Below are 17,050 nucleotides of genomic sequence, written 5' to 3'. Positions count from 1 at the left end.
AGCATGAAGCTAGATGACCCCATACCTAGAGTACCTTGAAATAGAGAAATTGCCCGAGAATAAAGCAAAAGCCTAAAAAATTGCAACTAAGGCTGCCAATTATTAAGCAGTAAGAGGAACCCTCTATCAGAGAGGTAAATCCAGTCCGTTGCTAAGATGTGTAGGACCGAAAGAAACAGTCAGGGTGATCCAAGAGATACATCAAAAAGTATGTGGAGTTCATGAGGAGGCAACCACATTAGCGAACAAGATTTTTCGGCAAGGATATTACTAGCCTACAGTCAAGAAAGAAGCGGGGGAGTTTGTGAAAAGGTGCGATATGATGCGGAACCTAGGATCAACATGTGATTAAAAACCCCGTTACACAACTTGATAAAGAACAAAGCAAAAAAATCTTTCAGAAGGTTGTTCTACTACACCCCTAACCAACAAATATAATTAGAAACATAGATAATGAAGCGAAGGTTACTCTACTACACCCTTAACCAAGCAATATGATTAGAAACATAGATCATGGAGCGAAGGTTGCTCAACTAAACCCCTAACCAACCAATGTGATTAGAAATATAGATAATCAAGCGATTCCATCTTCGAGAACGCCATGATAAATTCTTGATGGAGGAGATCCATATTAGAATGCCACAAGGTTAAACCTTGATAAATTATTAAATAATGGAGAAGAACCAAATATTGTTCATAACATTATCTTTTATTCATTGGCTAATTGTGGCCGCCACCTTAAGGGTGTTTTATAGCCTCCAAATCCTAATTCTGTTATAGAAAGATGTAATTACAATATAGAAAGAGTATCTAGTTAAATAGTCAAACCTATATTACATTAAAAATCATTTTCTTAAATTGTCTTGGAGAAATCTCCTTCCTAAATGGGTTGCATGAATTTGGCTTCTAATATAGGCTAAATTAATTTAAAACAAATCTCACAAAATACTAAAATACCAAAATAACAAAATTGGTCTAAGTACAATTTGGTCATACATGCATTACGCTATCTGAAATTGTATTGCATGTCCACATGTATTGAAACTGTGTTGCTTATTTTCTTATTCTCTCATTCTTCCCAAATATATTTCTCATCTTGTAAGTCTTGAATTAAGCAATGGTAGTTTGATTTGTCATAATTTGGAATTTACCATTTTAAATCTTTGAAGCATCATGCCATTTTCTTGATTCCCGAGCTCTTCTTTAACTCAACTGCCACAAAAGGCATCAGTCCAACCTTTTATTGAGTCCTTAAATCTGATAAAGAAGGACAACCCTACATGAGGACCAAAATAGTAGAATCCATGGGTGGACTTGACGAGACAGAAGAAGGTACAGAACAACGCAACGAAGGGGGCAAAATTTTGGCACAAACAAACGGCTCAAAATAACACATGAATAGGATGAAATTGAGAGACAACATACAGGGAGTCACCTTAAAGTGACGGAAGACTTCAATGAAGAAAAGGGTAAAAGGCATATGGGGAGTCACCCTAAAGTGACGGAAGACTTCAATGAAGAAAGGGGTACAATGGAAGGTCAGCTCAAAATCGTGCTGTTTGATAAAGAAGACTAGGTTGTGCCTTTACTGGATGTCTATTAGGCTTGCCGGAGGAGGGTTGGTAAAGACAATCCTCTCATTAGGAAGGGGAGCTCTAATCCTATAAATGGTGGTATCAGCACAGTCGCTGGAGAAATAATTAAAAATGGAAGAAGGAGTGATAGAAGACATCAGACCCAAATATCGAAAAATTCTAACGAAAGCCATTGAAAGAGTAGAACGTACCTCAAATTGAAAAAGCATAAATTATAGGGAAGAAAGAGAGCAAGATAGTAAAGTAGCGTAAAAGGCAGAGCAACGAGTGAAATCAAAAGTATAAATTTAAAATGGGTAAAGGCAAACAGAAGACGTTTTGATAAAAGCGCTCCTAGAGCTGCGCAGTAATAATTAGAGTTTCGAGATTTACTCCATCATTAATCATGGAATAGTTAATGAGTGAGTACAGGGGCACTTGATAACTGCATGACTTTAGACACCCAGGCTATGACTGAGCTCACGCTAGAAGGCCAGGCCATAACCCCATTAAAGCCTAATACACAAATCTGTCCTCCAGTTGCAACCCAGGCCTCGCTTGGACAGGCCAGACGGGACAGAGCTCAAGCCCAAGTGAAGGAGGTTCGGTCCAATCGACTTGATGGATCCGTGGAGCAACAAACCCCTAGACATCTGGGATCATGTCCACATGACATCAGAGGAAATTCAATGGATTTCTGATGATGGAAAAGGATACAGTATGTCCATATGTACAATCCCGCATGATAATGACAGGGCGTACAGGCGTATGACAGCGGTTATGCGTCATTAGAGGACAAAACGGAAAAAGATAAAAGAAGAAAGGCATGAGCCAACCAGACTAATTTTATCAAAATACACATTGAGCCTACTTTCTATTGGATCTTAGAATATCAAAGGTGATACTTTTTTCTTTTAGTTGAGAATGCTGGTACGGTGGTACTTGGAAAAGAATAATAGAAAAATGGAGGGCAAAGTGACGAGGGTGGTGTGGTATGCTCTTTCTCAATGTCTATGGTGGAGAAAGATACCGTCCAAATTTTTTACTTTTTTTTTTCAATGGTGATATGATTCATTCCCAAAAACATAGAATCCAAAGGTTATGTGCTTAAAATTATTTGTACGAGCCTCCAAATTCACTATACTCACCATCATCTAATTAACTTGAATGTTCCTATAGCTTTCTTCTAGATCATCTTAGGCAGGCAACTCCCCTGCCCGTCAAGAGTTGCCAATTCTTGAATAGAAGAAAAAAAAAAATTTCAAGCTTAGATGAGAATTTTTTTTTCTGTACTCTTTTAAATATAAATGAGTTTTGATTTAAACCTACTGAACGGAAAATAACTAATGCAAGGGTATAAAACTGAAATAAAATGCTATTAACTCGATTTTTTTTTTTTTTTTTGAGTTTTGAGGATTTGGGCTTTATCCTTGTTGTTTTCTCAACTTTTGACACTGTTTAGGAGAGACCATAAAAAGAAAGAATGCATAAATACCTACTTACCACCAAGTCAAAAAAAAAAAAAATAAAACTTACCGCCAAGTCTTTGAGCGCAGTCCCTTCTTCTCTTTTAGGTTTGTTAAATTTGGAAAAGCAAGTTCATAAGAAACAAACCGTGCAACTGCAGCTTTCCCGCTCGGACATTAATCCAAACACTTTGCCTACACACGGGGACACAAGGGTACCGCCGCAGAAACCAAAGTCAAAAGACATTCAGATAGAGAAATGAAATACGTGCTAGTGACAGGTGGAGTCGTCAGTGGGCTCGGCAAGGGCGTCACTGCCAGCAGTATAGGAGTCGTCCTTAAGGCTTGCGGCCTTCGAATCACTTCCATCAAAATAGGTTTTCTTTTAGCTGTATTTACCTGTAGCTCTTTATTTACTTTTGTTTTGTCTTATTTTGGCTTGTTCTATTATATGTTGGTTTCTTTTTGGGTAATGTGTATCGCTTGAAGTACTTGAATTATTGGCATCTTTAAATTTCTAAGTTTTCCTGTTTAATTTTATTAATATTGCTCTTTTAGCATTGGAATTTTTTATTGTTTCTTCGGAATTTAATAGTTCGATGTTTTTTTTTATTACTCTTTTGGTGGGTACTGTAGCGTTGAGTGTGCACCACCTTCTTCTCCTTCTTGTTAATCCACTTGTTGATTTATATTCCCCTTATCTCTTTTTTGATGCAGCTAAATAATTTGAGCAACTGCCTTTCAATTTTCACTGTCTTATATTTGTGCATATGTCTGGCAGATCCTTACCTGAATACTGATGCTGGTACCATGTCCCCCTTTGAGCATGGGGAGGTCTTTGTTCTTGATGATGGCGGAGAGGTCTAACCCTTTCAACTTCCTTTCTCTTTTCCTATATATACTTCTTGGAATCATTCCATTTTTTTCCCTCAAGAGATCAGAGACAGACAAGACTTTGTTTTTGTTGCTTGTGCATATATATATGTTCAGATAGGTAAATGTTGTGCTAATCAATAAATAACAGGTTTGTACCTTGGTTTCTCTTAAAAGGTTGATTTAGATTTAGGTAACTATGAGAGGTTCCTGGATGTGACACTTACGAGGGATAACAACATTACCACAGGAAAGATATTTCAGGTATTTGAACGTAACCAGTAGATCAATATATCAGGTTATTTGTATTGTAGCTGTTCTGAACCATTAATTTTGTTTGAATTTAATCAGTCTGTGATTGAAAAGGAGAGGAGAGGTGATTATCTTGGAAAGACTGTTCAGGTGATGCTCTGTAGCTAACTAGTTATCTTTGTTAATTTCAACTGGATTATGCATGTGCAGAATTATATTGGTAACTGAGCTTTGACTGAATTCCAGGTAGTTCCACATATCACTGATGCCATTAAAAATTGGATCGAGTCAGTTGCTGTCATTCCTGTGGATGGAAAGGAGGGCGCTGCAGATGTATGTGTGATAGAATTGGGTGGAACAGTAGGTGAGAGCAGTGGGATATGAAGATAGATCATTAAAATAATTTTATCCACCCTCGTTGATTTTCAATGGAGGGGTAGTTTATGCTTTGTCTTTCTCCTTTAGGTGACATTGAATCGATGCCATTCATTGAGGCTTTGCGTCAACTGTCATTTTCAGTTGGTAAGGTTATGCTTTATGTTATATCTTCTAGGACATTGTTGTGGTACCTGTGTTGATTTATGTGTCTGATTTGATTGGTAGTTCTTAACATGCCATAAAGTGGTGTGTATTGAAATCTCTAGGGAGTTCCCCATGAGATTTATTAAGTATTTAACTGTTTTGGCCAGATACTTTATGAGAATTATGGGTTAACTGATTTTTTTTAATTGTTCATTCTGAATTATTCTCGCTTCCTTTGCGTGATTAGATGTTAAGTGAATTAATTAGCTGAGTACCTCAGATATAAGGGGGAATTTAGATCTGTTGTCAAGCTAACAGAAATTAATGTTTGAGAGTAGTAAATTTCTTCTCTTGTATACCTGTAAATGATCCTAAATTAGATTATTTCATTACCAAAGTAATTATTATTGCTATTATTAATTTCACTGTGCAGGACAAGATAACTTCTGTCTTATTCATGTGAGCCTGATACCTGTGCTAGGAGTTGTTGGCGAGCAAGTAATAATTCAAGTGCATTTTGGAGTCAAAGTTCATTATTCCATTTGAATGCTCATTCTTCTGTGTTTCTCAATGCAGAAAACAAAGCCTACACAGCACAGTGTCCGTGAATTGAGAGCATTAGGCTTGACTCCACACCTATTGGCATGTAGGTCTGCTCAGGTAAGTTAATTCCCCCTGGTTGACATCTACACATTTGCAAGAGGATTACTGAGCAGAATTATCTAGCCAAGAATCTTTGCAATTTCACTGGGAATTGCTTGAACACTGATTTTTGAGACCAGAATCGGCTTTGTCATTTTAGTTCCTGTGTATACTATTTTATCATGGCTGATCTCCTGAAAATAGCAAAACTGATTATCTTTAGATGTGTGGCCATGTTCCTTTTGCTGATTGCATAGTGGAATTAGTTTGTGTTACCCAAGTTACCAAAATTTCTGCTAATGAATATTTGAAGTCCTTGTGCATTTCTTTTGTGTGCCAAAACATGAATGTCAAGTGTTATTTGACATCAACAGCTTTGCTTTTACAAACATTTTCTTTAAGTCTAAATTTGATAATTTAGGCAAATAATGAATTTTGCTAATTGCATTGCAGCCTTTGTTGGAAAATACAAAGGAGAAACTGTCTCAGTTTTGTCATGTTGCGGTAAGCTTGAAAAACTTTTTTCTGTAACATAGTGATGTTTATGTATCTTTTATTTATCTTGTATTGTCTATTTTTAATATCTGCAGGCTGCTAATATTCTCAATATCCATGATGTTCCAAACATTTGGCATATCCCTCTACTACTTATGGTAGGTGGTGTTTACCCTTTTTTTTTAATGCTTGGAAGCTTAATATCTTCAGATTTTTTTTTTCAATTCATATACGTGTTTTAATTTTGTTTGACATTCTTTTCATTTACAGAACCAAAACAGCCATTATGCAATTCTAAAACAGCTTAACTTGCTTAGGTAAATTTTCTTTATAGCACTAATGAAACTCACCACATCCAAAATTTTCTTGTATGATGGAATAAAGCTAGTTGTAAAGTAGATTCTAGCTTTACATTTCTTTATATTATAATTATTGTGGGTATAGCTAATGATTGAACTTGTTGGATACTAAGCAAAACAAAATGTGTGGAATAAACTATGAATGAAATACTGAGTGCGGGAAGATTGATCATGTTAGCTAACTGCGTATAATGTTCTATGTCAGCATTGCAACACCTCCTGATTTACAAGATTGGACAAAGATGGCTGAGACTTATGATAATCTCACTAATTCTGTATGTATTATACTCAGTTAGCTTGTAATTGTCTTGTTTGATTAATTCTTCCTTGTTCCTTAGACAAGCTGAGAGTAATATGTGCAGGTTAGGATTGCAATGGTTGGGAAGTATGTTGGCCTGACAGACTCATATCTGTCTGTTGTGAAGGTATGCTATCATTTATCATGGTTTTTCAGTTTGAAGAAGAAAAATATATCCTGTAAAGGGCAACTTGGTTTCCTACTCCTTTTGGTGTGTGATTTGACCAATTAAAATACATTAGGAAGAAATATCCTTTCAGATATTAGATGCTAATAGAGTACAGGATATATAAGTGTTGGTTTGTACTTGTGTAACATTGTCGCCCTATGAGCTATCATTTTTTTAACTATGATCTAGTTGATATTTTTATTTGTACAACATTGTGCAACTATTGACTATCATTTTTTTTTAACTATGATCTAGATGATTCTGAAGGGAATTAGTGATGTGCTATATACATTTCAATCAGATTCTGTTTTAGGGAAGAATTATGCAATTTTTTTGTTAGCATAATGCTTTGTTTCACTATCATTTAAGAAGTAAATAAAATGAAAATAGAAAATAAAGTTAGAATTCTCCTTATTGTTTTCTCGCTTATTTGGATGAGAGAAAAATAAAGGGAGGAATATGCGAATGAAATGAAGATGAAAGTATTTATCTAGTTTGAAAGAGAGGAAAATAAGAGAAAGAAAACAACATATTAATTTTACAATTTTGCTTTCTATATATTTACAAGTCTTCACAAATTTCAATAAAGTTAATAGGTTTGGAAATGTAATTTTATAATAAAAAGTGACTTTTCTCTCCATTTTGTGCTATATGCTCTCCAAATTGGAGAGATTGATTGAAGGGGATTATAAGGATTATTTTCATTCCCCTTGTTATTTACATCTCTGATCAATGAGGGGAAAGTTCCTCTCTTCATCTTGTATCCTCCCTTATTTTCCCTCAAACCAAACAGGTGATGGAAGTATACATCTACCAATTATTTATTTCTATATAAATATTCATTAAGATAGGCTGTATGAACAGTCAAGCTGTGTTACTTAAATATAGACGTCGTTGTGTAAACCTCTTACTAACATGCTTTGTCATGCTTGCAGGCCCTTCTACATGCCTGTATTGCATGTTCATTGAAGCCATCAATTGATTGGATTGCAGCTTCAGATCTTGAAGATGATACTGCAAAATTGGTATTGAAACTATCTAGTTTCATGTAGATTTATGTTATTTATCTTTATGTTGCCCTCTATTAACATTTTTCTATTACACAGACACCAGAAGCTCATGCTGCTGCATGGGAGACTTTGAGGGTAGGTATTAAGCCTCTTTATGAATAACTTTTTTGCTACCTTTTCCCTTTTTTTCATAGTTTTCCTATTTGCCTTTAGCTAATATGCAGATACCTAATGACTTTGGCTTCCTCAATCATCCTTCTCTCGGGAATGATATTGAGTACTGACATTCATAATTCTCATGGGTGCTATCATTTTCATTTTAATTGCTCCGCTTTTTCCTATTGTGGAATTTCAACATAGCGACTTTATAGTTTTCCCTTCCCATCCTTTTATCATCCTATGATGTTTATATTGTCACATCTGCCTGACTTCCTCAAGGACAATGAGTTTGAAGTTTGCACTTCTTCCTTCATTTGTTTCCTGATGTCTCAAGCATTGGGTTTTATAATCACTGATCAAATAATTTACTTATTTATTTTTAAACTAGATTGATAATGCCATTCCAGCAACTTCTCATGGATAAGTAGAGTAATTTTTTGACGGGTTTGGAGGGGATTAGGAAGGAAGGTTCCCCACCCCCCCCCACCCCCCGGGCGGTTGTGTAGCCTAGGCTTGGTTTTTTAAATAGACTGGAGGAAAGAGAGAAAAAGTAGCAAAGTAGATTGTAACGAGGGTATGCTCAAGACTTTCTGTTGCAACTCTCCCTTTCTCTCTTTACAGGCTTTTTTTTTAGTCTCTGCCCATACTTTTGGTGGTTCAGCAGAAACAGATGTTTTCTTAATAGAATGGAAAAGGGCTACTGATTCTCCCCCCTCCTACCATTCTTTTTCCTTCATAATCTGTTTTTGACAAAATCCTCATTTGCAGAATGCAGCATGTGTCTTAGTGCCAGGAGGTTTTGGAGATCGTGGTGTAAGAGGAATGATGCTGGCTGCCAAGTTTGCCAGAGAGAACAATATTCCTTACCTTGGAATTTGCTTAGGCATGCAGATTTCTGTAATTGAGTTTGCTAGATCTGTAAGTGATTTCTTCCTAAGAATTTCCCTATTTTTTCAACCATACATCCTTCGCTAATTATTTGTTTTAGGTTTTGAGTATGGAAAGAGCAAATAGTGAGGAGTTTGATGCCCAAACATCTGAAAATGTTGTGATCTTCATGCCCGAGGTACAAAACTTTTGTGCGTTTAATATGTTTACTTAGTTTTCACCTACATGTGTTGCTATTTGCCTTTTACTGTTTTATCATCTTACTTGTGTGCAGGGTTCGACAACACACATGGGAAGCACAATGAGATTAGGATCCCGGAAGACCTTTTTCCAGACCCCTGACTGTATTACTGCTAAATTGTAAGTGTTTTGTTTTATATTTCATCTATTTCAGATGTATATGAAGCCACCTTGCAACTGAAGGATACTGGTTGAGTGATTCTGTACTTTTGTGCATATCGCCTGTCCTATATAATTTAGTTTCTGTGCTCACCATAACCACTGAAGTCTTCGCTACACTTCAAAAAAAGGAAGAAAAATAAAAGGCAATAGGTACAACTATTTTCCTATTGCAGCCAAAGGAGTAGTGGCAGATATTGATAAATTAAGTTTTGCTTTTCCCTTTTTTTTTTGGACCAGTAACCAGTTACCTGTTGCTGTACGTAAGATTTGAGGCTGCTGATGCTGGGACAAAATGAATTGCCTGTTTGATTTGAATATTTTGGTGTTTGTATCCACTTATTTTAATTGATTTTAATTGCTAGATATGGTAATCGTCAGTATGTAGATGAACGACATCGACATAGATATGAGGTTAGTTGCAAGTTTTTAACAAGTTGGAAGAGAAGTGATCGACTAACACAATATGATTCAATGAGCAGTGTTTTGACATTGATTTTGCAGGTAAATCCCGACATAATTGGAGTTCTAGAAGAAAGAGGCTTAAAGTTTGTTGGGAAGGATGAAACAAGAAAGAGGATGGAGGTATTTTCTAAGCTATGGCTTTGTTGTTTTGTGTGCGTGCACACACACACACACACGTACATTCAAGCTCATTGGGTTTGAAATTGTCTAGCTGCATTCACTCTGCTGAAGAGGAAGGATTGAACTTTATGCTTAGGCATACTGTTGAAACCTTAAGCTTATATATTTTCTTTTATGTGCAGATTTTAGAGCTTCCAAGTCATCCTTTTTATATAGGTGTGCAATTTCATCCAGAGTTCAAATCACGTCCCCGGAGGCCATCACCCCTATTTTTAGGTACTTATTATGATAACGTTTTTCACCATTAATACCCTTGTAGGCAGAATGGGAATATGAATCAAGTGTGTGCATGGAAAGGAAGGAGAGGCACGTAGGTGCTTTTGGTTAAGGAAAAGATCATTGCAGAATAGCAATAAAATCAACTGTTTTACTTCAAATAGTTTTCAGTGATTCGTTCAAACTTGTATAGTTATTGGCTATGGGTTGTAGTCTTCTAAATAAATCTTATCAAACAATTATTTATTTGGTCTGATGTGGAAATTATCTGTTTTTGTAAGGCCACAATGTTATTGATAGAGGAGTCAGTAGGCAATTTCTTTATTCATGGAAATAATTAATAGATTTTTATTCAATGTGTATTCTAGTGTTGATATATTCTGGCATTTGCAATGTAGGTTTCATGTTGGCAGCAACAGGAAGGTTGGAAGCATTTCTTAACAATCACCAGAATGGGGTTTGATTTACATGATTCTTCAAAATCAGGCATAAAAAAGGTAGTTATTTCTCATGAGAAAAGAGTAAAATTTTAAGGGATAGATACAATTAACAAAAATTTTAAAGAACGTTTTAGGTTGAAATGCAACTGATCTTGTGATTCGTCTGTGTTGGAATTGTGCTCTCTGCCTGGTTGTAAAATGTAAATTGTTAAAAATTAGCTGGCAGTTGCATGCATTACTATTCTGACCTGTACGGGTCAAGTATGTACATGACTATCAAAATTTAAACTAATATCAATCGAAGGATCTCTGTTACGAATGGTGCTGGGTTGATCTCATCCATATTGTTTGTATATATTTCTTTTCTTTTTTTTTTTAAATATTAATACAGTTTTGTAGGATTCTGTTGTAGCCATTAAGGCTTCATGAGCAGTTTGGCCTTGGTTAGTGTAGAATCTTTGTAATGGAGGAAAAGATGTCGTATGCTTTTTGATGCAGTATATTCTGCGTCAGCAGACATAAAACATTTGGATTAGGCAGTATAATTGGCGGATGAATTATTGGAAGGTGAATACACATTTTTTAAGACATTCAAATAGCAATTATTAGTTGGAGTTATTTGCTTGAATTTATTGTTTATTTTTTCACATGAATTAAGGTGAGACTAGCACAGTATAAAATTTTTTGCTAGTTAACATGATGAACGCATACCATGATCGCACGAGGAAAAAATCGCAGGAATTTATTAAATACTCAACGGAATCCCTTCCGATATTTACTTACAAAATGCGGCAATCTTTTAGAAAGGAAGAAATGGTCACGAAATGATTTGTCTTTGAATCTTCATTTGTCCATGTCATTGTACTGAAGACGAGAGATTGTCTTTGAATCTTCATTTGCTCATGGAATTTAGCTATGAACTCCTCGGCTCTCAGATCAATCTCTTTTTCCTCCTCCGGGATTCTTTCCTTGTATTCTTCTTCCTCAACGCCTTTCAAGAAACTTCTCCACCCTCCATCGTCACACTCATACTCATCATCGTCGAAGTCGACTTGCGGGGTAGTGCAAGGAATGTTGAATCGCACGGGGCCGTGCATCTTAACGTGAAAAATAGGTGTCTTGTCAAAGAAGAGCTGGCGCTCTCCATGATGGAGTTGGGTGCGAGTGGTGTGGCCTTGGGCTAGGCTTTTAAGAAACTGGGGGAAAACTCGTAGTTCCACCATCAAACGTCTCTTGAAAACGCCACCTTTTCTTGCCCATAAACAATGCTATACGCAGGATGTTCCATGCTCTATGATTTTTTCTTGCCATTTCTGTATATGGGTAGTAGAGAAGAGTAAAAGCTGAGAATTCGTTTGGGTAGTTTTGAGATTTTCGCGTGGCGCATGCTAATGAGAGAATTCAATTCATGCATATATATATGTATATATATATATATGAGCTGTAGGCTTTGATTTAACGTGGCTCCAGAGGAAGAAGTTGCTGTGAAAGTCGAAACGAAGAAATGTGAAGTATAGGCTGTACGCTACGCATGCTGTACAGTAGCTGGAGTTTAATAATAATAATTTGTAAAAACATGTGAGCGACTTTAATTTGTACAAGTAAACGCTTGCTAATTGTTTTTATGCTTCCAGGAAATTAAGGTTCGTAAGAGACCCCTTTTTTTTATTATTATAAGAAGGATATAATCAATATGAATTAGTAGTTGAGAGAGAAGTAGCTTATGCTTACAAATGGACCAATATTAATATGAAGCTGTCCTAATCATTTGATATCTTTTTCTATTTTAGAATCCCAATGTGAATCTATTTTTCTTTATTTTTGATAAGCAAAGAGAAGTTTACAATTAAAAATTAATAAGGTGGGAGAAATGAGATGGACACCACTATTGTTAGATGGTTGTATTTAATTTTTACAGTAATAATTTCTTCGATTAAGATGTACGTAGGTAGGGTTTATAAGAAGCAGTAAAACCGTATTGAGATTTTCTTTTTTTCTTTTTTTTTTTTTTTTTTTTTGGGCTTTCAATATCGTCACGCTTTCAGTTGTTGGGAGCTAAACTCATTTTAATTATACGCCATTAATTTCCTCATGTATATAACTCTATAAACGTGTGATAACATGCAACCAACCATCTTCCTGAAATGCCTATATATATATATATATAAGGATTAGTAAATTTATAAGACGCAGGGTCTAAAAATACATCGTATCTTCTATTTTTGGTAAATTATTTGTCCTCCTCCTTCCTATAAGTCTTTTCCTCCAAGGTTTCCCCGTTCTCCCTCCCTCCCTCTCTCTCTCTCTCTCTCTCTCTCTCTCTCTGCTCTTAGCAGGGTTGAGAGAAAACCACACATCGGGCCAACTCCCATCGCCGGATCCACCACAAAAGGTGCCTTTCTCTTCCCTTAATTTGATGGAACAGAATTCACCAAAAGTCCCCGTTTCATGTTTATTTTTCTCAGCGAAGAACAAGGGTTGTTTCGACCGTGATGGCTTGAAAAGGAAGAAAAATCGCAATCCAATGCGCCTCATTAAGATAGCACTGTTTGTGCTAAAACTTGACAAATCTACCAAACCAAAAGCTTCCCCTGCCAATAATGCAGCTTCCACATGGAAGAAGTTTGTGTTTTCCATGCACCTGGAAAGCCACCAGTCTCTACCACGGTTGATAGAGGCCCCACACCCCACTTCAGAAAACATCCATCTGGAGGTTTTCATACCTCCTATGTCGCCAGCTTATGCAAGTGCTTTTGATCCTTGGCGGAATGAGCCACTAAGCATCAGCGACGAATCTGCAGTAGCTGGGTGGGAATAAAATGATAGACGTCAAGGCTCTGCAGTTTATAGCTTAATTTTATCAACATATATAAGAGGCTTCAATGACATGAGGTTGGTCGGATACATCCATGCAGGCGGTGACGTCCGGTGGGTGGATTATTTAATAATAAGGGAGGAATTGCGGAGAAAATATATTTTATTTTGCAATCACCTTTTTTTGGGGGGTCTTTTTCCATTCTCTTTTTTTTCGTGAAAAAGAAATGGAGTCTGGATCCAAGTTTTGCAATTTTAGTTTAAAGAAGCACTAGGGCACTGCCATGGCTTCTGATTTTGATGTAATTACATATTTCATTTTTTGCTTTCATTAGTGAATGGAGGAGTCTCTGTCTCTCTCTGTATATAAAAGAATTAATACTTTCAAATTATTGTTTGTTTGGAGGATAAAAATCCAAATGGAATTGAACATAAACTTGGGTCAGGCCTTGACGCTGCCGGAGTCGTAGGTTGACACCCAAATTTTCTGAGTTGGGCCTGTCTCATTGAATTCACTGAATTATGGGTTCGACTCATTTGTGTGGATACCCGATATTTACGTGTTACCTTTATTTCTTCTTCTTGTTTAGGCTTACCTTTTTTTTTTTAATAAAAAAAATTGGGGTAATTAAAAAAATAATGATAAAACAAGTTGAAGAATGTGGTTAGTTTCACTTTTCTCATTGAATGGCATCTGTGTGCTTGATTTACAAACTAAAATCGTTACCTGTGAAAATCAGAGTTAAAAATTTGTTACACTCAATTACTTTTATTTTTTTATATTCTTTAGAAAAAATAAAAATTCAAAAGATCTAATCAAGTGGCTCTATAGCTTTATCAGCAACGAATGTTTAATTAACACAAAATCAAACTCCTCATCATGAAAATCAGTAACTAGTAATGCCTATCAAAATTTCTATCATTCCGTTGATCGACTAAATTACGAAAATACCCTTTAGTTTAATCCACAGAAAATTTAGGGGAAAAAAAAAAAAATAGAGAAATCCAAATGTCCAATGCTTGTAAATGCAGCTGTTTCGACATTTGAACATAGACGGTGAGACAAGTCAACAAACAACGCTAGCTTTGGCTTACCATTTCCCTGCAAATAAGATCCTGCCACATAAGCACCACGGACACTTGACATGGAATCGATCCCACGTGTAATAACCAGAACCGTAACTTTCTCTTAGTATCCATGGACGATCTGAGAGCACTTGTTCTTGATCCAACGCAGCCCGTTCTTTAGAGAATCCTTGAATTTACCTTCCACTGTGTAAACCTTGTACTTGGCAATCCTCTTTTTTCGCTTCATTTCAGGATCACTAAAACTCCAGGGCGTGGACGTGGTCCGACCCTGCCTGGTCGCGCGAGGCGCAACCGGTGGCGGATCGGGCGAGTGCGGGCGAGTCGAGTAGATCTGGTTAGCACTCTTTCCACTTACAATCTCGAACTTCCTATCACCACCGTAAGACCTTTGACCGTACCCGTCCATCTAAGCAATAACGAGCGGATGGAGAGAGTAAGAGAAAGGAAATATATAAAAAGAACTTTAGGGTTACAGTGAGACTTTGGATTTCATTGAAGGGCATTGAAGGAAAGTTCAAAAAAAAAAAAAAGCAGGCAGAGGGGGAGAGAGAGGTGTTTGTATAAGCTTTATGGGTTTAAATTTACCTAGCTTTGTGGTCTCAGAAGTCTGACGAAATATGAATTTTTTATATTAATTTGGTGAGTAAAGAAGAATTGGTAGAAATGAGAAAGGAATAATTTAATACTGATATTGGTTAGCTGGAAGGGCAGTGGGTAGTGGACAGTGGCCTTGGTTTTGGCGGATCTTTTTTTTATGGAGAAAGAAAGGCTTTCATTTAATTAATCCTTTTTCTTGAATAAAGAAAAGAAAATTCTTCCATCCTTGTTTCTTGGTTAAAAGGCAGCAGCCTACAGCTATATTTGAAGATGCTTGATGCTCTCTGCATTAATAGCATAGTTTTTAGAGTGTGCTTATTGATTGCCTGAATTATGTCAATTTAATTTATATATCTTCTTTCTTTGCGTTTTGCGATGGTTAATTATTTCAAAATTTGGATATAATACTTGTCCTATTTAAAGGATCGGATAAAAATATTTCTATGGTGAGTGAAATGCAGGTAATCACATTCCTAATTAAAAGCTTAATAGAATTATTAATAAAAATACAATAGAAATTACTAATTTAATATTAAGATATATTATATATTTATTTTAAAAAATAAAAAAAAAAATTGGAAAGGTACTTTTATTATGTATAAAGTTGTAAAGTTCATTCTGCATTGCATCAGCTTGAGAAAGGTGATTGTCAATTTAACTTCAAATTACTGTGATAGAATTATTGCGCCAGTAGTTTGAGTTATGATGGGAGTATATGCCATAAGGTGGTTTAATTAATCTTGACACTTGTATCCTTTAAGATTTTTTTTTTTATTACTCTATTCTTTTTGAAATATTGCCTATTCTTTTCATTTCAATACTCATACAATTAATAACATACAAAGGCTCTTCCAATAAAGATTCAGAAAAAAAAAATTAATTAAACTTTGAAGATTTTGAAGTGGTCTCTTATATAATATATTTATTCATTCTAGTGGGGAGTATGGTGCAGGTAATTTTCCCTGGCATTACCACATCATAACGTTCAAACTCACTAAAAAAGCATTAGAAATTAAAAAGGATATTTTCTAAGAGAAATTCAAATAAATAAAAAAAACACAAAAGAGACAAAAATTGCACAAAGTTTAGTGGTTTCAGCTATATATGACTAACGGAAGGAGTAAGTTTGAGACGAAGATCAATCCCTACATCCTCATCAGACAACAATTTACCAGGAAATTCAACAAATGATGGCATTGCATTGCCTGAGCGCAAAGGCTGCGCAACATAAATTAGAGAGGTTAACTGAGAAGTAGATGACGGAAGCAGCAGCTGGGGCCTTGTCGATGATGGACGAGAACTTACAGCTGCTTGTGGCCTAAATTTAGCAGCAAAACCGATGCTACTAAATCCTCCGGCAGAAATGGAAGATGAAGATGCTTTCACAGCATGTGAGCTCGGAACTGGAGCACCTGCGAGTATGCGCCGATCACAATGGTATTGGACGCGCCTGGCTCTTTGCCGCTCTCTTTTGTGCGCATTTTGGTGGCCTCCTAGCGCTTGTGAGTTGGCAAAGGCTCGTCGGCAAAAATGGCACTCAAATTTCCTGCTTTCTGTACAATTCTCAGTTTTGGCTGATATTTCATGGTGCTCAGTTAATGGGAAACCGAATAGTTTCACGGCTGATGGGGGGGCCGGCTTGTGATCATAGGACTTCTGGGATGGAGCTGAGCTCTCTGCCATATATGTCAATGAAGGACTCTCTTTTGTGATGCAAGGGAGCATTTGCCCTTTATTTATAGGGCTCTATTAATACTACTATCAACCAACTAACAGGAACATTAATTAATATTAATGCGACTTGATACTTTTTCTACATAGGCATAGAACTTGTGCATGCGGACAAAGACCCTAGCTAGCAAATCTCTTGTTTAGTGATTTAAGTGTCGAGATTGTCTCCTCTCCAAATTTATTGTGTGAGACCTGTCGTACGAGGAAAGCCTGCCACACAAGGTTTAGGCTAAAAACGATGGCACAAGGTAATTATAAGTGTGATTTGTCCATCTTCAAAAATGCATGTCTACCCTTGAATGCTCAAAGGTTTCTGTCAATAATATTTAGTAAATAGTACATTGCTGATTTATTTGGGGTACTCTCTTCTCCCTCCATCTTTAATATGCTTAGATTTTCACCCAGCAAATGG

At 36.2% G+C, this 17,050-nt stretch overlaps 4 protein-coding genes across 5 annotated transcripts; 1 reads left to right on the top strand and 3 right to left on the bottom strand.

The window, feature by feature from the left end:
- The first annotated feature begins 3,077 nt into the window (after positions 1–3,077).
- Positions 3,078–10,726, top strand: LOC110616280 (CTP synthase). Of its 2 annotated transcripts, XM_021758655.2 has the most exons (22): positions 3,285–3,417; positions 3,822–3,901; positions 4,091–4,177; positions 4,265–4,315; positions 4,412–4,529; positions 4,631–4,687; positions 5,121–5,185; positions 5,264–5,347; positions 5,783–5,833; positions 5,920–5,982; positions 6,095–6,141; positions 6,389–6,458; positions 6,546–6,608; positions 7,586–7,675; positions 7,757–7,795; positions 8,588–8,737; positions 8,808–8,885; positions 8,982–9,067; positions 9,472–9,520; positions 9,611–9,691; positions 9,874–9,967; positions 10,366–10,726. In XM_021758655.2, exons 1-22 carry the CDS (start codon positions 3,300–3,302, stop codon positions 10,428–10,430), a joined length of 1,686 nt encoding a protein of 561 aa, XP_021614347.1. In that variant the 5' UTR covers positions 3,285–3,299; the 3' UTR covers positions 10,431–10,726. The 2 variants fall into 2 exon arrangements, with proteins under 2 accessions (XP_043812782.1, XP_021614347.1); XM_043956847.1 differs by lacking the exons at positions 9,611–9,691; positions 9,874–9,967; positions 10,366–10,726 and having other exon boundaries at positions 3,078–3,417; positions 9,347–9,516.
- Positions 10,727–11,186: 460 nt separating this feature from the next.
- Positions 11,187–11,630, bottom strand: LOC110614449. Its single transcript, XM_021755985.1, has one exon. It carries the CDS (start codon positions 11,628–11,630, stop codon positions 11,187–11,189), a length of 444 nt encoding a protein of 147 aa, XP_021611677.1.
- Positions 11,631–14,410: 2,780 nt separating this feature from the next.
- Positions 14,411–14,716, bottom strand: LOC110614445. Its single transcript, XM_021755979.1, has one exon. The coding sequence runs from the start codon at positions 14,714–14,716 to the stop codon at positions 14,411–14,413; it is 306 nt and encodes a 101-aa protein (XP_021611671.1).
- Positions 14,717–15,912: 1,196 nt separating this feature from the next.
- LOC110616246 (zinc finger protein 6) lies at positions 15,913–16,663 on the bottom strand. The gene has a single exon (XM_021758607.2). It carries the CDS (start codon positions 16,630–16,632, stop codon positions 16,006–16,008), a length of 627 nt encoding a protein of 208 aa, XP_021614299.1. The 5' UTR covers positions 16,633–16,663; the 3' UTR covers positions 15,913–16,005.
- Positions 16,664–17,050: the final 387 nt, after the last annotated feature.

The sequence above is a fragment of the Manihot esculenta genome, chromosome 5, assembly GCF_001659605.2.
Source record: "Manihot esculenta cultivar AM560-2 chromosome 5, M.esculenta_v8, whole genome shotgun sequence".
Taxonomy (NCBI): Eukaryota; Viridiplantae; Streptophyta; class Magnoliopsida; order Malpighiales; family Euphorbiaceae; genus Manihot; species Manihot esculenta.
The sequence above is the reverse complement of the archived record's forward strand: the minus strand, read 5'-3'. Positions and strand labels throughout refer to the sequence as shown.